The sequence below is a fragment of the Microcebus murinus genome, chromosome 22 (assembly GCF_040939455.1).
Source record: "Microcebus murinus isolate Inina chromosome 22, M.murinus_Inina_mat1.0, whole genome shotgun sequence".
Lineage (NCBI taxonomy): Eukaryota > Metazoa > Chordata > Mammalia > Primates > Cheirogaleidae > Microcebus > Microcebus murinus.
Window position 1 is genome coordinate 8312214 of NC_134125.1, and position 26121 is coordinate 8338334.

At 43.2% G+C, this 26121-nt stretch overlaps 1 protein-coding gene across 5 annotated transcripts in view; it reads right to left on the minus strand.

Annotated features, from left to right (window-relative positions):
- Window positions 1-26121, minus strand: part of HECTD4 (HECT domain E3 ubiquitin protein ligase 4) — a 179885-nt gene that overhangs the window by 41410 nt on the left and 112354 nt on the right. For all 5 annotated transcript variants that reach the window (XM_075996573.1, XM_075996572.1, XM_075996571.1 and 2 more), the window contains exons 30-48: window positions 25306-25441; window positions 25048-25189; window positions 24777-24943; window positions 22272-22418; window positions 21418-21602; window positions 19110-19263; window positions 17776-18056; window positions 17391-17580; window positions 16106-16187; window positions 14210-14412; window positions 13232-13367; window positions 12224-12406; window positions 11587-11751; window positions 10683-10852; window positions 9702-9817; window positions 5356-5459; window positions 2888-3049; window positions 2624-2772; window positions 2026-2105 (exon numbers count right to left, since the gene is read on the minus strand). In XM_075996573.1, coding sequence (XP_075852688.1) covers window positions 2026-2105; window positions 2624-2772; window positions 2888-3049; window positions 5356-5459; window positions 9702-9817; window positions 10683-10852; window positions 11587-11751; window positions 12224-12406; window positions 13232-13367; window positions 14210-14412; window positions 16106-16187; window positions 17391-17580; window positions 17776-18056; window positions 19110-19263; window positions 21418-21602; window positions 22272-22418; window positions 24777-24943; window positions 25048-25189; window positions 25306-25441 — 2952 coding nt within the window. The remainder of the gene's footprint in view (window positions 1-2025; window positions 2106-2623; window positions 2773-2887; window positions 3050-5355; window positions 5460-9701; window positions 9818-10682; window positions 10853-11586; window positions 11752-12223; window positions 12407-13231; window positions 13368-14209; window positions 14413-16105; window positions 16188-17390; window positions 17581-17775; window positions 18057-19109; window positions 19264-21417; window positions 21603-22271; window positions 22419-24776; window positions 24944-25047; window positions 25190-25305; window positions 25442-26121) is intronic.

The window sequence follows — 26121 nt, forward strand, 5'->3', positions numbered from 1 at the left end:
GAGGAACATAAGTTTTGCTCTTTTGACACGTGGAGGATTACTAATGGCATAAAGGTAAAAGGGTAGTATCTTCCCTGTAAATTTGTGGAAGATTCAGAAATGGCCTTAAAAATACATAATTTAAGACTCCCCCCACGATGTAAGCTAAAGGCAGACCATTAAATCCCACTGTGTCCCCTTACTTGAAAATATTTAAGGGTGTTCTGCAAGAAGCTGAGATAGCACCAGCCAAGCTGCTTTCTGATGGGACTGGGTAGCAGGACAGGACTTACGGAACCAACGCGCTGGCTGCCTCAGGCAAGCTGCTAGCACGTGTGGCCTTATAACTCATCTGCCGTAAACTCTGCCGTAAGTACACCAAGTTCTCTGGGTCTGTTTTGATCACAGAGCCTCCTATGGCTTAGATACCACTGGAATGGGGAGCTTCCAAGTGGCTGCGGCCTTGTCATTGTTCCCCAGGGCATCGCCAAGGCTTAGAGGAGGGCCTAGCAGGGAGGAGAGGCTCAGCAAGTATCTGCTGATGAATGGACCCCCCACACTGGTACACAGGTTGAGATTCTGTTGTAAAAATTGGGTTCCAATTCCTAGTCTACGCAGATACATTTCTCTAAGAAAAAGGCAGCCTGTGCACCCAAGGTTCAGTCCAAAATCTTCTCAAAGACCAAAATTGCTAAACCCAAACAACAAAACAAGCAACAAGCAAATAAAAACCCTGACAATGCTTCCTGTTCCCTCCCCACACACCCTTTTGTGCCTAAAGTGCTTAGGTAAGTGCTCCGCTGAGAGGTCAGAGTTCTGCTCCACAAAGCAAGAGAGAAACGACTCTGGCCTGACACGATTTGCAAGTCACAGCTTGACTGTGAGTGAAAAGGCTCTGTTCCCAGGCACAGTGCAACTTAACAAGCAGCTCCCTTCAGGGTAAGTGATGGCAAAGTACCCCTCAGGCAGCTGCCAGAGGTTACCTAGCAGATGGAGCGACTTCGTGTTCCCCATCTCGACATTCCAGATCGTCTATCACATATAGCCATGTAAGTTTTATCAGGGATGAAGCTAAGATGTATTATCTGAAAATAAGTAGCTGATGTATTTGGCTGCTTTTCTTTTGAGACAGAGTCTCACTTTGTTGCCCAGGCTACAGTGAGTGCCGTGGCTTCAGCCTAGCTCACAGCAACCTCAAACTCCTGGGCTCAAGAGATCCTTCTGCCTCAGCCTCCCGAGTAGCTGGGACTACAAGCATGCACCACCATGCCCGGCTAATTTTTTCTATATATATATTAGTTGGCCAATTAATTTATTTCTATTTATAGTAGAGACGGGGTCTCGCTCTTGCTCAGGTTGGTTTCGAACTCCTGAGCTCAAAGGATCCGCCTGCCTCGGCCTCCCAGAGTGCTAGGATTACAGGCGTGAGCCACCGCGCCCGGCCTTGGCTGCTTTTAATGTCAGAAGGACGTTTCTGGTATTTTGCTTCTGCTGGAGCAGGCAGGATCAATCCCAACTCAGCGGCTGTACAGATCACATTATTTATATGGAGGCTAAAAAGGGCAGAGGATAGATTTTTTTTTTTAATTGCGTTGACTTGTCTATGTGACTGAAACTATCAGGCAGAATATATGTCGCAGCTGGACGAGACGTTCAGGCTACTGAGAGCAAAGTCTACAGCCCGTATGTATCAATAAGGCATTCCTCATGGCGAGTGGTAGAGTGGCAGAGCTCTCTTTTTGTTGAGGCTATTTATCTGCTCATTACTGAACAGTTGGTGAAAGACTCATCTTCAGAGAGGAGCAAGAGCTCAGAATTTTCTAATCACGGAGGAATGAAAGCAGGCGTGGCTCCCGAGTCACCAAACGGAGCCCCCAGTGGTAACGGCTCCGAAAGTGAAGGGGTTTGCGTCAACCACGGGGCAGCAATGACAAGTATTTGGTGTGCCCCCAAAGACAGACTGCCCGTTCGCAGTTGTTAAATTTATTTACGTTTAGCCTATTCGGAGCCAGGAGGAAGATGCGGGCAAGCGCCCGCCACACTCACCGGGAGAGAGGGCCACGTCCAGGCGCACGCTCTTCCACTGCAGCAGGCTGGAGCCGTTGTAGTGCACGGCGCGGCCGTTGCTAGGAGAAGCACCCAGAAGGGGGGTCAGAGGCAAGGCCGGCAGGCCGACACGGAGGCGGGAGGGAGTGATCGGGGAGGGCGTTCAGCAGCTTGAGAGTGATCAGAAATCACAGGAGCTACTCTCTCCCCAGAAACATGGTCATTTCCAACTGGTGTTTTCCACACTTTTGAGATTATATTAATACTCTAACATTAAAACACCCACACCAGTATTTCCCAAATGGGAAAAAAAACAATTATTTTTTATCATTTTATTCATAGAATAAAATGATATGGGAGCTGAGAAATAAACAGATTTTTTTTGTTGCAGGACAACTAGGAGGGGATCTTGCTAACGCGCACTGTAAATCTCCAAGAAAGAAAAATAACACTCTGCTCTTCCCAAACTAATTTGACAACGGAATTCTATTTTGGCTTCCTGAACACCCACAAACAAACACCTTGTGGGAAGCTACCGTCCACTGTCCTCTGGAATACTGATCTACTTTTTTAAGGGAAAGCAATCGGAGCCACTTACTTATGGAAAAGACAAGTGCCCACTGGATTGGTCCAAGCCCCGTCCCGTTTCTCCGCTTCCGTGGCGAAGCCAAAGGAAACCATCGGCCCAGTGTCGTCGTCAGTGTCTCCATAGGAGACGACTTCAATTTCCCAGTAAAACGACGGGGCCTGCAGAGACACCAGAAAGGGGCGACAATCAGAGGGCTCAGCCCGCGCCTGAGAACCTGCTTTTTCTTTCAAATTTGAAGGAAAGAGGCGAAGAGTGTGCCATGTGACGTCTCACCTGAACAGGCAGCGGTGACGTGGCATAGATGAAAGTGCCACGGGGCAGACCTCCCCCAGCGCTGGGGTCAGCCAGGAAGGTGACGGAGGTGAGGTGAGACGAGAACATGCAGGCTCGGACGGGGGGGAACACGCGTGACGGGCTCCACGTAATCTCTTTGGGCTGCACGGGGCATAAAAAACCTCATCAATAGAACGGCCAACATCAATTCCTTCGCCCTCTCGAAAAAGACAAATAAGTCTCATCTGACGGTATTAAAATATAGGCATATATATATTTTATTTATTTTTTATTATTTTTAATTTTTTCTATAAATAATTTAAATATTTTTTTCTTTTTGCTCTCTTCAAGAAACCGAAATCTAGACATATACGTATTTTAAATGCATTATCTGTTTTTCCAAAGGGAACTTTTTTAAAAAAAAGACAGTTCCCCTCCCTATGTCCAATCATGTTCCCTAGAAATTATCACTGTTTTAACTGTTAATTCCGATACCTCTAATGTTTCTCTTTCGCATGCTCATAATACTATTTTTACTATACCTTTAAGACACCATTTCTCTCTCCTTGCAACAAGCGAGGTGTGAACTGTTACATATGCCCCCTCTTTACACACATGTGCAAACATACACTAGGCCCCTATCCTCTCACAGGCCCCATGTACACAGGACAAATTTTAGTTCAATCCATAACCACAAGCTATATTCCTATGACTCCATATTCAGCTCAAGCTAAAAAGGGGTACCATGGTGTCACTTCTTTTTTAATTTTTTGTTTTGTTAGCTGCCTCATTTTTTCACTTTCACAATTGCTAATAAAATTTGCAAGCTTCTCGACAAAAGGGTATCTTTTTAACTCATCAATTTCACTTTCTTTTCCTAAAGAAAGAATTGGAAGATGCAGAGATACAGAGATTTAGCTCCAAAGACACATGTCGGATCACCACAACGGCGACAGCTGAAGGCCGTGTAGATGCCTGGCGACAAACGCCTGCGTGAATAAACTGAGGCACAAGTATGTGCTGGACACAAAGTTTCTGTTGGTTGACACAGGAAGGGATTTGCCATCTACCGAGGGGAAAAAGTTGAATACAGAATAATATGGACAGAAGAAATCCATTTCTGTTTTTAAAAATTATACATCCATGTGTTGACAATGGTAACTGGAGATGTTGAGATTTCAGATGACACTTTTATATATTTTTACCTTTTTTTGTTAAAAAAAATAATTTCAAACCCATAGAAAAATTGCAAGAATACAAGTCTTGTATACTCTTACTTAGATGCACCCATTTTTGTTGAAATATAATTCACATAACGTATAATTTACCCATTTAAAGTATATATGCCAATGGTTTTTAATATAGTCACAGTACTTCAACCATCACCACAATCTAACTGTAGAATGCTTTGTTCCCACTAAAAGAAACTCTGTACCCATTAGTAGTCAATCCCCATCCCTCTCCTTCCCTCGACTCTCTTTTGCTCCCAGCCCCTGGCAACCACTAATCTATTTTTGTCTATAGATTTACCTGCACTAGACATTTCATACAAATGAAATCATACAATGTGTGGTCTTTTGTGCCTGGCTTCTTTCACTTGATATTTAATTTCACAGTTCATCCATGCTGTAGCATGTATCAGCACCTCATTCTTTTTTCTACTATTATTATTTTTATTTATTTTTAGAGATAGGGTCTTGCTTGGTCACCCAGGCTGGAATGCAGTGGCCTGATCATAGATCACTGCAGCCTTGAACTGGGCTGTGATGGTCCTCCTGTCTCAGCCTCCCAAGCAGCTAGGACTACAGGTCTGTGATACCATGCTCGGTTAATTTTTCTGATTTTTTTAAGAGAAGGGGTCTCATCATGTTGCCCAGGCTGGACTCAAACTCCAACCCTTCCACCTTGGCCTACCAAAGTGCTGGAATTACAGGTGTGCTACCATGCGTGGCTGCTTCATTCCTGTTTATGGCCAAATATTAATAGTATTCCACTGGATGGCTACACTATATTTTGTGTATTCATTCATCAGGTGGTAGACATTTGGGCTGTTACCATTTCTTGGCTATTGTGAATAACGGCTAAGACCATTCACAGATGTAGCAATTTTTCACATTTTGCCGCTTTTACTCTCATTCTCTCTCTACATAGTATTTATTATAAATGGACTAGAGATCTAAAGATTCTAAAAAGCTTTCTTTTTCTGTTATTCACAACACACAGAAATTATTTATAAATTAGTAGGTTCTGTTCCCCTGCTGTAATTTTTCAATATCCAGAATGTCAGCTCAATTTACTCTGACATTCGAAGACGACTGCATGTCACTGCAGAAAGTGCACCTCCAAATGGCTTTGCAAACGCTCTTCCTACATGGCATTAACTTGCTGCTCTGCCAGCCTTCCTCGAGAATGAGGACGAGGACAGGCGTGGTGACCAGGCGGGGGCGGAAGCGCCGCGGAGGGCTCACCTGTCTCCGGTCGGCCTGCAGGGGAGGCGGCGGGGGCCGAGCACAGTCCCGGTAGAGCATCCGCAGCCGCTCGCACTGCACCTCCACGACCGCCAGGCGCTCTCCTGCAGACGTACACAGCGGGGCTGTGAAAACAACTCCCACAACCCCCGAGAGGGTGCCCACTTCTTTGGAGCAGTGTCAAAACAGCGAAATTCCCGAAATTCCCGTACAGAGCTTGCTCAAACCCTTACGAGAACACAAAAGCCCTGAGACGTCTCCGTCTTCGACGCGTAGCTCAGCTGCACAGCAATGTGGGAGAATGCCTGCATTGAGAACCCAGCTCCAGTACTCGGCATTCACCGTCTCTGTCCAATACAGAGGAACAGCGCCTGTGTCTCACAGGTGGTTGTGAAAATGAGACAAAATAACTCAAGAAGAGCCCTTAGCCAAGTCCCTGGCACAGGCACTCCATAAATGGAGAGTTATTACTCTTGTCATCTAATAAATGAAGGCTACTATTCTTGTCATCTAAATTGATCTTTAAAAATTGAATACCTATGGAACACCTCCTATGAGCAGGGCACACTGCTAGATGTTGGAGAATACAAAGATATACGAGCCAAAGGCCCTGCTCTGGGAGGGAAGATATGCGCGCGCACACACACACACACACACACACACACGCAGCAAAGAGTACCGGACAAGGCTGTCTGCTGAGATTATGTGATATAAGGCACAAGCACAGGCACAGATGAATGAGTGATTACTTCATTCCAGCATCTAGAAAGGCTTATTGAATACAAAATTAAGTTAGATCTTAGAAAAGATGGAATTTCAATAAACAGAAAAGGAAGGGAATTCTGGGTAGCTTGGAACTATGAGAAAGTCCAAGAGTTATTAGGAATACTTCCCATGATATATAAAAATTAAAATGGATCAAAGACATAAAAATACCTACAGCTATAACTATAAAACTCTTAGAAGAAAATATAGGTGTAAAAGACCTTCGAATTAGACACTGGTTTCTTATAAATATGAAACCAAAAGCACAAGTAGTGGCCAGGGGTGATGGCTCACGCCTGTAATCCTAGCACTCTGGGAGGCCAAGGCAGGTGGATCGCTCAAGGTGGTTCGAAACCAGCCTGAGCAAGTGTGAGACGCCGTCTACTAAAAATATAGAAAGAAATTAATTGGCCAACTAAAAATACATAGAAAAAATTAGCCGGGCATGGTGGCACATGCCTGTAGTCCCAGCTACTAGGGAGGCTGAGGCAGCAGGATTGCTTGAGCCCAGGAGTTTGAGGTTGCTGTGAGCTAGGCTGACGTCATGGCACTCACTCTAGCCTGGGCAACAAAGCGAGACTCTGTTTCAAAAAAAAAAAAAAAAGAAGTACAAGTAGCAAAATAAAATTAGGTAAATTGGGCTTAATTAAAATGAAAAATTTGTGTGTTTCAAAGGATACCATCAAGTGAAAAAACAACCCACAGAATGGAAGAAAATATTTGCACATCATATCTGAACAGCAACTAGTATGTTGAGTATAAAGAACTCTTATAACTCAATAAAATGATGAATAACCCAATTAAAAAATGGGCAAAGGATTTGAGTAGACATTTCTCAGAAGATACACAAATGGCCAATAAGTATGTGAAAACGTGTTCAACATCATTAGTCATTAGGAAAATGCAAAATAAAACCATACTGAGATACCACTTCATGCCTACTAGGATGACTATACTCTAAAAAACAATGCCAGTGTTGTCTTTGTCTTACAATCTCAGTGTAAGAATACGAGGTAACTGGAACCCTCATACATTGCTAGTGGAAATGCAAAATGGTTGTCACTGTGGGAAACGGCTCCTCAAAAAAACCTCAAAAAATAAAAAACAATACAGTTCCTCAAAAGTCAAACATAGGACCACCATATGAGCCAGCGATTCCATTCCCAGGTATATATGTCCAAGAGAACTGAAAACATAAGTCCACATAAAAAAACTTGTACATGAATGATTATAGCAGCATGATTCACAGCAGCCAAGAAGCAGAAACAAATATTGATAAATTGATCAATGAATGAATAAAGTGTGGTAAATCCATACAGTGGAATGGTATTAAGCCACAGAAGAGAATGAAGTGCTGACATATGCTATAACATGAACCATCTTGAAAAGATTATGCCAAGTCAAAGAAGCCTGGCATAAAACACCACATACTATGTGATTCCATTTACAGGAAATGCCCAGAACAGGGAAATGCGTAGAGACGGCAAGTAGACCAGTGTAGCCAGAGGCTAGGAGGAGGGGGATAATCGGGAGGGACTGCTTAATGGATGTGGGGGTGTTTTTCTGGTTGGGGGGAGATGGAAATGTTCTGGAATTAGGTAGTGGTGTTAGTTGTACAACTCTGTGAATATACTAAAATCCAAAGAATTGTACACTTTAATGTGGCAAATGGTATGGTGTGTGAATTATACCTCAATTTAAAAAAAGATGTCTTAGGAGGACTACAGTATAGTCCAGTAGAAGTAAAGCACAGGGTTTGTTTAGGAGGGTGGAGAAAGACGTATCTACTTATACCACAGCTACAGACACATGGACACCAAAGAGGGAAGCTATAGATATCTAAGATACTACACAATCCCACAAATGGGTTAAAGGATGGAAGAAAGATGAGGCACGTCCAGAGTCAGAGAGGAGCCAGGAGTGAGGCCAGGCCGTGAGGTGTGTGACTGGTCCTTTATTTACACTTAGGGGCACAAGTTAGATCTGTGTTTCCCTGTGGCCAAATCAAAGAGGGAAACTGTTCAGTTCCAGGATTCATCAAGTCCATTAAACAACGGTAAACTAGTCATAAGGAGCCCAACTATTTTTGTTAAAATGACTTACTTCATACATAGAATCCTGGACGATATAGCGAATAACATCTGTAACAATGTCCTTATAACTAGTAACAAGTTTCATGGCCATATTTCAATGCAGACAGGTGGAATCATACTAAATATTACAATAAGGTAAAAGCAATTCTTAGGGGGAAAGGAAGTGAGCAGGGAGGCATGTTTGCCATGAGGCAGTCTTAATGTAAGAGATTTTATAGTATCTAGTGTGGCAATAAAAAGTTCCTATACTTTAAACTCAAGAAAGAAAAGACTGATTATTTTTGGCTATAATAACAAGTAACTTCTAGAACAGTCTGTAAACTCATTCCAATGCATAAATGACAACTTTGCCTCAGCAACTATGCTGAGAAAGCCAGCCACTCAGTGACAGCTCCATACTTCCTTAGGCAGGTGCTTTTTATCTCGTCTGAAGACACTGGCATCATCCTAACTACTTCTGGAACTCTCTCTTTTTACATTGTCATCACCGTTACACCTTCTTGAAGCCTGACATACAAACAAATTATAATGTGTGACCTTTATTTGGATCCAAATTCAATTAAATAAATGTAAAAACAAGAATGACTTTTATGAGAAAATTAGGAAGTTGAACACTGACGATATATATGTAATTTTTTTTTAAGAGATAAGGTCTCGCTATGCCCAGGCTGGACTTGAACTCCTGGGCTCAAGTGATCCTCTTGCCTCAGCCTCCTGGGTAGCTGGGGATACAAGCACTCGTCACCGCAACCAGCTTAGATATTTAGTAATATTAAAGAATTATTGTTAATAATGTAGAAGTGATGATGGTATTGTGGATGTTTGTTTTATGAGTCCTTATTCTTTAGAGATACATACTAAAATATTTACAAATAATATACGGGATTAAAAATTATCCAGGAGTGCAGTACAGATTAAAAAAAAAAATCAGCTATGAGTTTTCAACTGTTGAAACTGAGTAATGGAAACATGAGGAGGGTTCATCATACTAGTCCCTTGAGTTTTGTATTTGTTTGAACTTTTCTGTAAACATACACACACACACACACACACACTCTCTCTCTCTCTCCCCCCCCCCAGGGACGGATTTTAGTGCAAACTCTTCACTTAGAATTCAAATGTAGCCAGTGACAACAGTCAGAATACATATGCCGGCCCTAAAGAAAGCTCAGAAATAGTTCAATAGGGAAATAAAGGCAACGAATTAATAGGAATGAGGATAACACTCTGACATGGTCCTAAAGCTAAATTGAAAAATGCTGATTTCCTAGCTGGTATGGACGGAAAGCTTTGTGTTTATATTTCTAGGTCTGGGATGAAAGGGAGTGTGGTGAGTGTTGTCTTTAGAGCTCAGCTGCTACTGGGTGTGTGTGTGTGTGTGTGTGTGTGTGTGTGTGAGTAAACACAGCTAACATGATGTTATCGTATTGCAAACGTGCTGACAAAACGCAACCCAACAGAGAGGCGGGGAAAGTGACAGCAACTCACCAGCACTGCATTCCTGGGCTACGAGGTTAAGAACTTCCACAGCTGCCGGGCACTGTTGTATGAATTCTTCACAAAATAAGCTGTCTTCTAAAAGCTGGGCCATGACCAGGCATGCTCTTAATGTTAAAAGATTTACAATATTTCAAAGTCATCAATGTTCATCCTCTAAAGAGTCAACTGTGAAAAACATTTCAATCAATTTTGTCCCCCAGTTCACAACAAGGTTCAGACTCCCCCTTCCTCTTGCTCTTTTCTGAGCTGGATTGTCTTGGAAACACACAAGTCTCTCTTCCCACATAGCAACTGCTGACACTGCACGGACGATCAGAAAAAGGAAAACGGTGCCATCTCCATTAAATGAAGACGCCAAGTGCCCAGGTGAGAAATCAGCCCTATCTCTTGAAAGCGTTTTCTAAATCGTGTTCCACGGGCTCTATTAGAGCTCCGAAAGCAAGAGGGATCCGAAAGCTGGGAAAATCTGTATGCTGATCTCTCTCACCTGATTCAACATACATACTAGAACTTTCTGAGATGTTCCACTGTCAAAAGAGAAACTTGTCACTGCTATTAAATGGCAAATACATGTAATTGCAGAAGACGACTCTTTTCCTTTCTTACATCAACACCTTGTGAGCATGGCCTGGTTTTCCTGTCATCAGTTTGTAAAGTGACAGACCAGATACGTATCAATGTGGCCTGAACCATTAAAAAAAAATTGGCAGTTATTTACCAAAGTAAATCAGTGGAACCTTATGTATGCGTTCCATACGTGACATTTCAATAGGCTGTTTCTTAGGTGAGCAGCTAAACTTTATTTTTAAGTGTAGAAATTGGGGAATGCAGCAAAGCGTGGTAAAGATGGTGTAAGAGAATGGTTTCTGTTACTCAGGTTGGCAAGAGCTTCAAGCTGTGGACCCACTAAGCCCTGACTCTGGTGGCCCGTCTACTCAGCACTTCAGGCAGGCTGGGAAGGGTGCTCACCTTGTCCTTATCTCAGCCAGGAGCCGAACGACTGCCATCACAGGAGCTGACCCATCTCCTGTTGCAGGAAGCGAGGTGTGAATAGACAGACTCCCCTCCTGAGGAAGCAACATGGACTGGACTGCCTGTACTACCTTCTCAGTAATGGACAGTTTATGAAGAGGCAATGCCTGATGGTCATCGGAGGGGCATGGCAAAAAGTTAAATTCAAGCAGTTAGTTCACAGGAAATGAGGGTGTTGTTATTATCCGGAGTTAATTCTCAAATTTTGAGTTAAAAACATAAAATCACATAGAAAATTGCAAACCATATCAAAACAATTACAATATAATATACTGTGAAACATTCCTTTTTATTTTTTTTTGAGACAGAGTCTCACTTTGTTGCCAAGGCTAGACTGAGTGCCATGGTGTCAGCCTAGCTCACAGCAACCTCACACTCCTGGGCTCAAGCAGTCCTGCTGCCTCAGCCTCCCAAGTAGCTGGGACTACAGGCATGCGCCACCATGCCCGGCTGATTTTTTCTATATATATTAGTTGGCCAATTAATTTCTTTCTATTTATAGCAGAGACGGGGTCTCGCTCTTGCTCAGGCTGGTTTCAAACTCCTGACCTCGAGCGATCCGCCCGCCTCGGCCTCCCAAAGTGCTAGGATTACAGGCGTGAGCCACCATGCCCGGCCATACTGTGGAATATTCCTAACCAACAAAGAAATGAATTTCGTCATCTAGATGAAAATTTTCACATATATGTTACATTAGTTATAACCAATATATAGATAAACACACAAGTAAAATTTAAGATAACCAAGTATTTGTGCTTCTATACTTTGCATGTGCATTACTCATCACAGCATGGTTACCATTTGCAGTGACATTTTATGAAGCATTTAAAAATCACCTTACCTCTGATCTTGGAACACAAAGTCTAGACAATGGGATAGTCAATGTGTCTGACGCTTGCGAAGTCTTTCTACAGTCTATGGGTAGGAATCTGACCGTAGCTATACCTTCCTGTTCATTGATAGAAGCCACAACCCCGATGCTTCCTGATATTCCTCTACCTAAAACCTAGAGACAGAGACGAATTAGCACTACCCACCGGCTCTGATGTGCAAGCAGCTGTCTCATGAGACAATAGGGAAGAGAGAATTTACAGCTGTTATTATGCGCACTATAGCAGCAGTTTATTATAATACAGACACCAAGCCCTAGACATGAATTAAAACAACAGGTCCTAAAACTGAACAGTGAAGTCTTCACAACATGCTGTCATCTGAAACTTTCAATGCTAAAATTGATATTAACGATACTATAGGACACAAGTATTGCAACTAATGTTATATAGTATTGCAATAATATCTAAATGTGCAGCACAGTGTGAATTAGATTCCAAGAGCGTCTCGGATTCCTTATTTAGCTTGAAGGAATAGGTTTCTTTGCCCACCCGAGTGCGTGATGCTTGTCTTACAGATGATCAATAAATCAATGGAAGCTTACATACAGGAGAAGCAATGACCTGGGGGAAGTGGTGGCTGGTTACCTGGACCTCGGATCCTATCTTGATTGTCTCTTTGAAGCCCCCCAGGGCACACAGTGCAGCAACGGCCTGGCGGGCGATTCTCTGAAGTTTGGCAAGTTTCCTGCCGCTGCTGCTGCCGTTTTCCAGAATGCTTTCTGCGTATTTCCCCAGTTGCGGAATGTACATCAGTGCCCGAGACAGAACCTAAATATAAGAAGCAGCCCATGCGCTGCGAGTTAAAGCTCTGGTTGTTTTGATACCAAGGATGACAAAGTGTGTATGTGCCTGGGTCTCACGCATTGAAGGAACTCTAGACATGGGAGGGACCAAAAAGGATTATCAGGTATAGCCAGGGACATTTTGCCCATATGTGCCTTATGTAATGTAATCAGACAAAACTGGAAACACACAGCTATGAAATATGAGAGGATCAAACTAAATTGCATTAATAAAACCCCTAAAATAAAGCAGTCATTTACCTGAGGGAAAATCATCCCAGCATACTGCCTACTTGTCAACACTCGATTACTTTAGGACATGGTGTAAGGGGTTCACTTGAAGAGCCACTGTGCAGAGGGGGAGCTGATACAGATCTCTGGTTTCAGGCCACTGCACTGCTGTTTGTAATGATGGATTACTCACTGACAGGGCGCTCAGGCAGTGTAAATCACACGGCAGCCTCTTTGGGCTTAGTGAGTACACTTAACAAATCCAATAAAGCCAGGCTGCATGATCTCCTAATGTCAGTACCAATCCAACACAAGCAAGAAGAAGAAACAAGGGCTGTCATTCTTTCTCTGAGAGAACTGTCCTGTCTTCTGCAAAATTAGAACCGGCACTGATAGGAGATATAGGTTAACAGAGTTGAAACTACGAAATCAAAGCAAACTCCAGTGGAAAAACAGGTAATAGGTATATCTGGCTAATATGGGAAATCCCTCTTTACTAAAATATCCCTTGCTGGGCACGGTTCTAATTCTAATTAGCTTCCCTCCCACTTCCTCAGTTCAGCAGCAACACTGCACTGACCTTCTCTGCTGTCGTGGTCCATATCTGAGCGGCATTTGACTCGGGCGCCATTAGCAAGCTGTGCAGCAAGGCGATCACTTCTGCTGCCATGCTGTTTGCCACGTGCCCACTGATAAACGGGCGGACAGGGTCAGTCCTGCAAGTGTCAACAGGGAAAACTGTCAATGCCCAGTGATGGTTAAGATGGCAGAGAAGTGGCTGTCAGGGTTAGCATTAGAGGGAAACATCTTCTAGTTATATAAAACGAAGTGGATTTTGTTGACTAAAAAATTAAATGCTACATTATCATTAGGAAGAAATCAGTTCCCTTGTATTTTCTGGGGTATCTGAAAAATCCTGCGAAATAACAGATTTCAAACTTTTTACTGCATAAGCCACAAGGATGGAGCAAAGACACTCCCAGCCTGCAAGTGCAAAACACTCTGTACAGAATTCCCAGACAGGACACTCACACGTCCTTTCTACTCCTAGAAAGAGGTCTGTGTGTGCAGTTGGGGCAGTGGGGAAATACTGCCTGAAAGAAATAAAGGTGGCGACACTGGAGTCTACCAATGTTCAGGAGAATCCTCTGGCTGTAAATGTCCACTCATCCAAGAACATCTCCCTGTTCCTCCGTGACAACCTCAGACCCACTTGGACAGGCATTACTCCCCGACATGCGCCCAGACTCTACTCTGAGAGTAATTACTTTTTTTTTTTTTTTTTTTTTAGATTTAGAGACGGGGTCTGACTGTGCTCAGGCAGTGTTCAGGCTGGTGTCGAACCCCTGAAGCAACAGCTATCCGCCCGTCTCGGCCTCCCAGAAAGCTAGGACGACAGGCGTGAGCCACCGCACCCGGCCTGAGAGTAATTACTATGACGGATACTTTTAGCCACTACTCTTCATTTCCAGCAGGTCAAGGGCATGGTAGACAATTAAAACCCTGAAGACAAATTCAGTCTGAGACGGGTGGATGGGTTCATGGGGAAGGTTTTCACCTTGCAAGGTCAGAGTTCCTCTCTCGGCAAATGGAGGTTTGGGCGGTTTTCTTTTTGTCGCCTGTGGACAGTCCACTCACAGTCTCTGGGTTGATGGACTCTACAGGTGGCCCGACACTGACGATGAGGCCTGACTGTGCCCACTTGGTCGCTTTCCGAAGGGCGGCTGTGGCTTCTTCCGTAATCACTTCGCAACAGCCACCCTGGAGGGGTCAGTTTGCAGACATTCAGAATATTCATTTCACTCTTCCCAGTGTTATGCTTTTTCAAATCTCTCCCCCTGCCCACTACCAAAGCAATACAGGCTCATTTCTTAAAAATTCAAACATAAAATATTATATAGAGAAAGCTAAATTTCTATAGCAAGGCTGCATGCTCTCCTAATGTCTCCATAAACATCTCGGACTGGGTGAAGGCATGAGATAACTGTCAGTCATCTAGATTCTTCCATGCAAATTCTGACATACATAATCATGAGGTCTCACCACACCCACAGCTTTTTTTATATATATATTTTTTTATTTGCCTTATTACCTTTATTTTTCTTACAATTTTACTTTTCCTAAATGGTTGTAGCAGCTTTCCAATTATCAATATATCATGGGTACTTTTGCAAATCAGTATATATAAATCTACGTCATTATTTCTCATAGTTGCAGGATATTTCATTATATGAATGTAACGATTTCTTTAACTAATCTACTATTTTTATGGTTAGGGGTACATGTTTTTCAAACAAAGCTGTAAAGAACACACTGTGTGTTTACCTCTGGACAGCTGAAAATATATATTTACCCTCACCTTGACAATCATGGGTATTACCAATGTTTCTTAACTCTACCTGTCTGACAGGTGAAAAATGATACATTACTGTTGTTTTTATTCCCTTAATTATCTGTGTGCCTGTGCATATTTTTATTTTTATTTTTTTATTTTTTTTTTTGAGACAGAGTCTCACTTTGTTGCCCAGGCTAGAGTGAGTGCCGTGGCGTCGGCCTGGCTCACAGCAACCTCAATCTCCGGGGCTCAGCGATCCTACTGCCTCAGCCTCCCGAGTAGCTGAGACTACAGGCATGCGCCACCATGCCCGGCTAATTTTTTGTATATATATTTTTAGTTGGTCAATTAATTTATTTCTATTTTTGGTAGAGACGGGGTCTCGCTCAGGCTGGTTTTGAACTCCTGACCTTGAGCAATCCGCCTGCCTCAGCCTCCCAAAGTGCTAGGATTACAGGCGTGAGCCATCACGCCCGGCCATATTTTTATGAGTGATTTGTCTGTAATTCTTATCATCTGTTATTCTCTTAGCAATTTTTCACCTCTCTTCAATTTCAAACTATTTTTAGGCCATAAAACTTTCTTAAAAGAGTAAAGAAAAAATTTCCAGGTCAAAACTGCAAGTTCTCTATTATAATTTAGCATTAATGACAAACTGATTTTGACTAGTTCTATCTATTTATCTATGTATCTATCTATCATCCATGTATGCATCTGAGATGGGGTCTTGCTTAGTCGCCCAGGCTGGAGAGCAATGGCACAATCATAGATCACTGTAACCTCGAACTCCTGGGCTCAAGCAATCCTCCTGCCTCAGCCTCCAAGTAGCTGAGACTACAGACATGCACCACCATGCCTGGTTAATTTTTAAATTGTTTTTTTGTAGAGACAAGGTCTTGCTAGGTTGCCCAGGCTGGTCTTGAACTCCTGGTCTCAAGTGGACTGGTTTTCTTTAAAACAGCTTCAGTTAAGCCACTGACTTTAATGTCTCACTCTGCCTCTTTTTTTTGACAACTCAAGCTCATTTTTTCTTTTCAAATTTTCTCCTGAAAATCTAAAGCATGGCAAACACTCTTCTATAATAGGTTTTGTTGGAGCAGGTTTCCTCCATGAGGTTACCTTGGTCATGTCTCGATCCATCTTCACAACTTTCTCCATGTTGGCGCCAGTACCAAGTCGGAAGGGCCGTCCTTCTGAGCTACTAAAAAAGGCAGGCAGAGAGCGGAGCACACCTTACAGGCACTGTGACAGGTGGGTCGCACACCATGGTTCACCCAGGCACGGTCAGGCCCTCATTATACGCTAAAACTGGCTTTTAAAATCCATATATAGTAAGACTCTCAATTTTTCAAAAGGAAATGGTTTATTACTGCTTAAAGGGCCCAAACAACAGCCGTTTTTAGAGTTGTAACAATATCTAAAAATCTACATGAAAATGATGCACCAACGAAAGAGCTGAACAAAAACGGCGATCTGAACCTAGAATAAAGGCAGGGCCTGGCACGCAGGACATCAGCTATATCCCCAAAGGAACTTTAACAACAGCTTGAATTTGGTGTCTTGGGGCCAATGACTGGATCTTCCTTTTTAATAATTCAGTTTCTCCTGCCTCCTGAAATTGGCTCTCCAAAAAAATCTTTCACCAAATTTGTACTATGATGGATTGCAATGCTCAAGAATGTTTCTTGGAGATTTCTACCTAAGCCCTGCTCAGCTTACGCCATTATCCCATTAGTGCTTTCTGTTGCCATAATGGCAGACAAGGGACCCAATTATGAGGATGACATCATGAGATCATTTATCTGAAAAGATGATTCTTCCACAGACGTAAATATCTGTTCTAAATTCCCTTGTGCTAGGTGGCAGGCCTTCCTCTTGCCCCGAATCTCACTCATAAGTCCCTATAGGCTTGTAATATCTGGGCAATAATTATATTTTTGCTTCCTTGTTGAGTAACCATATCATTCATAATTTAATGAATTAAAGCTTTAAAAAAGTGCCTCTTATTTCTCTACCTGACAGTCCATGGTACGCCTAGTTTTATCAACAGCTGAAGGATGCCAACACCTGAAAACCAAACTGCTTCACTCCTTCTCAATGCCCAAGTCCCACTGTAGACTTCCCATGACAATACATTGGCAATAGGGCTTTGGCTCTCTGTTGGGTTTGGAAAGGCAGTACACCAAGTTGTGGTTCAGAGCTTGGGTTCTGTGGTCAGAGAGGCCTATGTCTGTCTTTCAGCTCTGCCTCAGTTTCTTCGTGTGTCACCACAGGGATGACACTAACTTGCTAGGGTTGTTAAGAGGGCCGAGACAGTCAATATACGTAAAGGGCTTACGTAGCACAGTGCCTGGGCCACGGGCAGTGCTTGATGACATGTAGCTACCACAATCATTACAGTCACCTTAGCAATGGCTGGAGGACTTCATGGGATGACTGGTCTTCCCGCTTATGGATAAATATAGATAGCTTGCCATCCACCGCTTCACTCTCTTCTCCAGGGTCTTTATCTCCTTTTAAGGAATTCTTGGGACTGCTTTTTGTCAATGTTGTGTCAGGCTCGGAAGCGGTTGGAGAAAGAACTGTCTGACATCCTTTAAGCAAAAAGCAAAACCCATTCAGAAAGACGGTAGTGTTGTTTCAGCTGCTCCGCTATACATGGAAAACGCTGGTGTGGGATCTCCACACCCCACCCCCGCTCCCATCTCCCATGATAAAGACATTCATCACAGGAAGCACAGGTGCCAGTGTGCCCTGCAGTGCCATGCTCTTGCTCAGGAGCTGCTTACCCGGGACCACGTAATCCGCCAGCTTTGCTAAGAGCAAGGAGGCGATCTTGGAAGCTGGGTCGCTGGGATCCTCCTGCTCACTGTTTAAGGAGGGGACAGAGTAGCTCCAGGGCGGGAGCTCCACGTTTCCACAGTCTTCCACGCTCATCAGTGGCAGCGCCGCCCGGCACAGCTGAAGAATGATAAGGACCAGCTTTGGGGACGGGCGTTGGTCAAGCAGCAGGGAGAGGAGTTTGGACACACACGCTGGCTGGCTCAGGATGGCTTTACCTATGTGACTCCTGGGAAAAAGGGAGAAAAGGTAAACAAGAAATGTAGATCTACAGGCATTGAGAAGCAAGAGTTCCCTAAATGAGGTAAACCAGGGGTCCTCAAACTTCTTAAACAGGGGGCCAGTTCACTGTCCCTTAGACCATTGGAGAGTGCACACAGTGGGCCCGGGACGAGTCGGCTGCTAAGCAGGACAGGCAGCGGTGGCAAAAACACCCTGCGGGCGGCATGTGGTGGGCTGTAGTTTGAGGATGCCTGACTGGTAAACAAACCATGAAATCAGATTTCATGAAGAAAAAATGGATTCGGCACTAACGTTTTTTGTGAAGAAGAATTAAGGGTTTTTTTTTAATAAACATTTGACCAGACCAAATGACCAATAATACTCAAAAGATTTCTGAATGTTTTTTGATCTCTGATGTTTACTTCATTGAGATCCTAGATTTAGGGTGATTTCATGGAGCACCAAGACTTGGAAACCCAAACTGAAGCCTTTTCAAATTTTATCATTTATTTTTTCTTAATGAGCGTTTCAAGCCCAAAGCTACCATACAGGGTTATACAGGCCCCTGGGATCGGCCACAGGAGAAACTGTTATATTTCACAAAGCAAGCACATAGAGCCCCACAGAAGTGGGAAAACACAGTCGTAGGTGGACAAGCTTTTATGGGCCTCGTGGCTCACACAGGGGTTATTAAACCACCATAGAATATCTTCTTTTAAAGACACAGCATGAGAATGTGAGTTAATTACAGGCCCTGACTCGTTATTCTTTAATCTAGCTATAATGAAGGCAAGATTTGAGGGTACTGAACACAACTCAAAAGGCTGGCAGCTGCTGCCTATAAGGTATTAAAGCAAATGCTAATGTGTATTATTTTATGATATAGCTATTCACCTAAACACTCCTTACATTTTAGAACTAAATCCTATGTTTCAAGACTTTTTCTTTATCATTATTCTTGAGGCAGGGGTCTGCCAAGCAGCCTAGTAATTGAGAGGTTTCTAAGACAACCAGCACCAGTCATTCTAGAGGAAAGCAGCTCTGGGCCGGACCCCCATACCTTGAGAGGTCGTTGAGGAGACTAAGAACATCCTGGAGGGCGTCATTTCCAGCAGCCTGGTTGCCACAGCACTCAGTTGCTCGAGCGAGGTGGTTCGTGAGAAGGCTGGACACCTGGCGGGCCAGCCCCGAGTGCACGGCCTCTGTGGAGCCCCCTTCAGAGCAAAAGGAAGAAAGAGCTCGGTGAAAACCCCAGGAAGCTATGGATAGCCTGCGGGTGTGGCCAGCCCTGCCCTCGACTAATTTTTCTTTTTTTCTTTTTGAGACAGAGTCTCACTCTCTTGCCTGGGCTAGAGTGCCATGGCGTCAGCCTAGCTCACAGCAAACTCAGACTCCTGGGCTCAAGCAATCCTTCTGCCTCAGCCTCCGGAGTAGCTGGGACTACAGGCACACACAATCGCACCTGGCTAATTTTTTCTATTTTTTAGTTGTTCAGCTAATTTCTATTTATAGTAGAGACAGGGTCTCAAACTTCTGAGCTCAAGCAATCCTCCCACCTCGACCTTCCAGAGTGCTAGGATTACAGGCGTGAGCCACTGTGCCCGGCTGACTAATTTTTCTTTATCTTGCTCTGTGTTTCATTTAGTATTAGATAATATACACACATAAAAAAGATATTACTTAAAAATCATTCAGTGTTGGGGAGAGACATTACTCTTAATAAAAACTGAATATAATTCATCCATATATATAACCAAGGAACATACTTTGATAGGGAAGAATTATCATTTTAATGGTGATAAAAACATCTTAATTTTTAATTTAATTTATTTTTGAGGCAGGGTCTCGCTTTGTCACCCAGGCTGGAGTGCAGTGGTGCGAGCATAGCTCAAAGCAACCTCAAACTTCTGGGCTCAAGCGATCTTCCTGCCTCAATCTCCCAAGTAGGTGGGACTATAGGCACACATCTTCAAACCCAGCTAATTTTTTCTTTCTTTCTTTCTTTTTTTATAGAGACAGGGTCTTGCTATGTTGTCCAGGCTGGTTTTAAACTCCTGGCCTCAAGAAATCCTCCCACCTGGATTATAAAAGTGAGCTACCACACCTGGCCCATCTTGGTTTTTTAACTCATCCCTTCCTTTCTGGATCTTTCCCACAGGCACTGTAGTGCCAGAGCCCCACAAGTATCCCTCATAAGAGCCACAAAAAATTATTTGTCATTTCCTGAACTTCCCATGCTCTTTTGAATCCATGAGTCTACACTCGCTGGTTGTTCTCCTTGAAAGTCCTCTTCATCCTTCAAGACTAACTCAAGTGCTTCTCTGAGCAGCTTTGTTTGACCCCCTAGCACAGTGGTACCTAGGAACCTCTGTACTCCCACAGCACTGGGCATCCACCGACTGTGGCATTGGTTACACTGTAGGTATTTGTGCTTTGGTCTATTTTCCCTGCCAGACCACATTTCTTTTTTTCTTTTTTTTTTTTTTTGAGACAGAGTCTCGCTTTGTTGTCCAGGCTAGAGTGAGTGCCGTGGCGTCAGCCTAGCTCACAGCAACCTCAAACTCCTGAGCTTGAGCGATCCTTCTGCCTCAGCCTCCCGAGTAGCTGGGACTACAGGCATGTGCCACCATGCCCGGCTCATTTTTTATATATATATCAGTTGGCCAATTAATTTCTTTCTATTTATAGTAGAGACGGGGTCTCGCTCTTGCTCAGGCTGGTTTTGAACTCCTGACCTTGAGCAACCCGCCCGCCTCGGCCTCCCAGAGAGCTAGGATTACAGGCGTGAGCCACCGCGCCCGGCCCAGACCACATTTCTTAAAGAGAGGACAATGCCTTATGCCATCATCTGCCTGACATATAATAAACTCTCGAGACATTAAAATGCACAGTGAATGAGTAAACAAACAAGTTATATATATAGACTTGGGATATTATGGGGAAATTTATCCTTTAAGTGCACTTTTTAAATTAGATTGGTCACTAAAAAGTTTACTTTTAAAATTGAATTAGTCACTAAGAGTCTAACTTGGAAAGATTACCTTGAAAATGCAACTACAAAATCACCTCAAAAAATAATTTGGACACTGTTAGCAGTGTTGTTGACAAGAAGATAATGAAAAGTAACTTCTCAATTTCTCTGGGGTTCTCCAGGGTGCTAGGATATCATTCAGTGTCAAAGCATAGCCATAAGTTTCACAGAACCATACTGATGAAAAGGCCCTCATGAAATCATTAACTGATTAAACTCATCAGATTATACAATTTAATAGAGCCTTTCTCCACCCCCATCCGGCACAAAAACACAGCGAACGAACACACCAAGAAGCAGCAATCAGCGAGCTCTAGAAAGGAGTCTGGCTTCTCACCTTCTTCTTTTTCCCACTCCACGCAGCGGTTGGCAAGCACCTGGAAGGCGGCCCAGGCCATGGTGGCCACCTTCTGCTTCTTGGTCTGTTTCTCGCTGGAGCTGGCCTCGGTCTGGCTGCTCAAGCTGCACAGTCGGTCCATGAGCTGCACGAGGCCGCTGCGCACCAGGCACTTCTCTTCGCTCCTGGCAGAGGAGAGCAGGGGGCACGGAATACGAATAACTGACTGACCTCCGGGGACTCGCAAGGGAGGTTCGGATTACCAAACGGGCATAAAGCATGTCAGGATAGTTCTTTGGCGACAACTTAGGATGCTGCCCATGTACAGTGAAACACAAAACTATTTCTAATGATGATGATTTCCTTCATAAATAAGGAACTTCAAAATCTGGTTTGTTCATACAGAACAGCAAAGTAAAAATCAATGGAATCAACTCAAGGTTGCCATACTGAGGAAAATGTTAGGTTTTGTCGTAAGGGGATTCAAAGAATGACTCCATGATCACTTCACATCTTCAAACTATTAACTAAGTGACCTAAGAGAGGAAATAAATGCGTATATGCAAAATATTTCTGCCAAATATGTAACTAATTTCCTAGGGACCTTTTATTTTTCTTTGAACATCCTTATCCTTCACAATGTAATGTAATCCTAATGGCTGCATTGGGTCATGTACAAACTCGATAAGAAATTTACGCAGGAACTTTAGGTATCTGTCAAGAGAAAAGCTTGTTTACTTAGTCATTGGATATTCAAAGCAAAAAGTCCAATTTTTTAAATTAAAAACCACTTTTACTTAAGTGGCTGTACTGTGGTCTCACTCACACACAGTAAAAGGCACCTCTGTGCTTACCTGGTGTAAGGTATGGTGCATAAGAGTCCGATGCTGTTTGCACAAGCGATAGGGTAACGAGCACATAGAGACACGACAGAGGTCATGGTCTCGCCAAAGGCTTCCTGGACCTGCTCGACCATCCCACCACATGTGAGTTCTTCAATTCTGTGGAACAGAAACCAAAGCTGAGGCTTCCTGAACCACGACGGGAACAGTGGCCATGACTATGAGAGAAGAGTCCCTTTTGAGAAACCCAGAGTGTCCGGATGATTCAAGCACTGAAGGGTGTTGGAGAACACCCAGCTCAGTGTTTCCCAAACCACACAAAGCCACCGGGCAAGATTTCTAGGTGTGCTTCAAACACAATGCTCCACAGTCAAGAAAAGTCTGGGAAATCCTGGGTTAGGGAAAGTAAAACAGGGTTCTCTGCTGCAGAACTTTTCAGAGCCTTTAATAAGATTAAAATGCACAGCCTCTCTAAAAGCAGGGAAATGGTATCCAACGTTTCCCAAACTTATTTGATAACAAAGACAGTTATTTAAGACACATACATAATATACCATGCAACACTGAATACTGTAAATGCAATTTTATTAATGAGAAAATCAGTGATTTTAAGTTCACGCTTTAATTATGAGCATAGTAAGAGAGCCCTATTGATATAAAGTAAGACTTTCCCAAGGTAAAAACACAACACAGGCTGATTCTATAGCAATTAACTGAAACTATCAGGATTTATCTAGAACAATATGAGACATAACATTGTTTATAATAGCAAAAATGAATAAATACAACTAATCTAAAGTTTTAAAATAGAGAATTGGTTAAGTGAAGTTTCAAGAACACGATACAGTGCTACTCAATCACTAAAAACCCTACAGGAGATGTCGATGATTAGAACAAAGACACCAAAATGTTAACAGACGTTATCTTGAGATGGTAGACTTAGAGGTGGTTTTATTTTATTCTTTGGCATTTTCTGGATTTTTCACCTTGCTGACCAATGACACTCATAACTGAAGGAAAAAGAATAATGCTGCCACTGACATGGAGAAATCACTTTGGGACTAGGCTGTGGTAATCGTGAGTGCTAATCACTGAGTATTTCCTTCTGAGCATGCTGTGGCTGGGTGGGCAGGGACTGGTCTGGCCAATGAGCCAGAGCTCTGACAGGGGGGCTGAGAGCTCTCAAGGTGACAGCCCCCTCCCTCTCTGTGATTTCCACAAGCCAGGATGGACCCACAGCAGACATGAGCCAGACCAAAAATTGTGTCTTTTAAACCACTGAGATTTTGGAGTTGTTTCCAGAGAAAAGCCTGACCTCTCCCAGCTGACATAGCAATCTCTCAAGATATGCACTTCAGCTGTTAGTTAGCACGCTTTCTCTAGCCACCATCACTCTGCCTGTCGGCCAGAATTGCCGGGAGAGACAGCAGCTCCAGCCCAAGGTTTGTAGAGAAATACGATTTCTACTTGAAGAGCTTTGAAGCCCAGTAGGGAACATGTATAGTAACATTCCTGGCAAATAAGTTACAAAATCTTCTTCAAAGTATCTATACTTATGTTTTTAGAAATCGACTCAGTAATAATTTCTAAAGTATATGAAAATATAGGCAAAAGGATATTTATTGAAGCTCTTTTGCTTATGCAAAAAACAAAACTAAGCAAAAATGAAAGAAAGGAAGGAAGGAAAGGAGGGAGGGAAAATAAATGAGCCTATATGAGTCAACAGTAGAAGATGAGTTAAATAAAAGGACAAATAGTCATCTATATAATGGAGATCCGTGAAGCTCTTAAAAATGACAAATGCAGATCTATACGTATTAACGTGAAAAAGCAGAGATGAGGCCAGGTGTAGTGGTTTGTGCCTATAATACCAGCATTTTGAGAGGCCAAAGTGGGAGGATTGCTTGAGGCAAGAGTTTAAGACCAGTCTGGTCAACATAGTGAGACCCCGACTCTACAAAAAAAATTTTTTTAAACATTAGCTGGGATGTGGTGGTGCACACCTTGTAGTCCCAGCTACTTGGGAGGCTGAGGCAGGAGGATTGCTTGAGCCAAGGAGTTGGAGCCTGCAGTGAGCTATGATCAGGCCACTGCACTCCAGCCTGGGCGACAGAGTAAGACTCTATTTCCAAGCAAAAAAAGAAAAAAAAAAAAAAAACAATGAGCAAAACCATCATGGTTATAGAAAGGTACGTGTAATATAATCTGAATTAGGTTACACACATACACACTTATGTTCACAGAGAATTAAATAGTTGTTTATGTATGTGTAATTGATACAATAAGCTATTAATGGACAGAGTGGAATTTAGGAGGGAAAGGTGAGTAAAGAGACTTTTACACTGTTAAGATATTGCATTTTTTTTGCAAAATCATGTACCAATTCTATAAAAATATAATATTTTAGGGAAAACCATTAGCAAATACCACTGCCTATGTTTTGGCCCCAGGAATAACCTTTGGAATAGCTTCTGCCCACTCTAGACGGGATAGCATAAATTAACAGAAACAACGGACCTGGGTCCTCCCTGAAGGACCATTGTCACTGGACCCACAAGATGCGTCACTCCTCCAACTCGCACGGCGGCTGTCAGCAGTTCCCGCATGTGCACCAGGGCCTGCTTGCGGGTGTTTCCCCGCCGCCACCTCGTCTGCGCAGCCAAAAGAAAGCTGCTGCTGGACACCTGAAATGCATGAGAGAGAGAGAACGCCTGAGTCTTGCTAACTGTCACGAGACCCCTCGCGCTGCCAGGTGCGATTCATCTGCAGTCTGCAAAACGTTACATACGGCTTGGTCGGGGTTGGTGCCGATGAAAGCAAACAGCTGCCCCAGCAGGACGCTGTAGGTGGGCTTGTCCCTGCTGTCCTCGATAGCCAGCGACTGCAGGAGGGTAAAGGAGCTGCTGCGGTGGCTGGTCACATGGCGACGCCTGCAGGGAGCACAGGGCAGCATTAGACGGGCAAGCGAGAATCACGCTCAGGGGCCTGTCCTGATGAAGGCATTCAGCAGCGTGTGGGAACCCAACCCTGGCCATTAGCCACTCACCTCTGATTTGCTCTAGTAAATTCCAAATCTTCATTACCAATCATTTCCAGGTCAGAAGGAGCTGACATGCTGCGAAGAAAAACAGGCTGCCGGACAGCATGAGATATCACCTTGGTTTCAGAAGCTGATTTACAAGCTGGAAAAAAAAAAGGGATAAAAGGGCTAACATTTCTGCTATCCGATTAGTAAGGAGTTATAGCAACAGGCAAACGAAACACAGACCTCCTAAACGGTCTGAACGTGTCTTTGCTTTGCATCAGAGCTCAATATCAATACAGCGGGCACAGCACATTGACGGTTTTTAGGCCATTTTTGTAACCTAAATATTAGGTTAAAAATTATTTTAGCTTGAAAAATGAAAATCTTCTTATTAAATTGGTTTTCCCAAGAAAGGCTGAAAAATTCATTCAATTTCATAGCTATCAATGTGCACTTCAACATGAGTACTCTAAAAAGCAAGAGAGGACACAGAAAGTAATTTCTAAAAGCACAAATTTCTCAATTCAAATAAATCCAGATCCATTTTTTTAGAGATGGCCTTTGTCACCCTCATTGAATGCTAGATCTATTTAGCTGACACTGTCATTTGGTGATACCTCTGCTTTAACCACTGCTGGTGGGAATAAATATCACACTTGAGCTAGAATCCAACTGGCTCTTCCTATAAGATGTAGTCCCTTAACCCCAGCCAGGGAAATAGTTGTTTTATAAAAGAATACTTCAATGGAAGAAGAGAAAACTATCTGTAAAGATCAGCTAAGTGAAAAAGATGCTGAGAAAGTAGACAAAAGGCTATTTTGTATCTGTCTTAAGAGT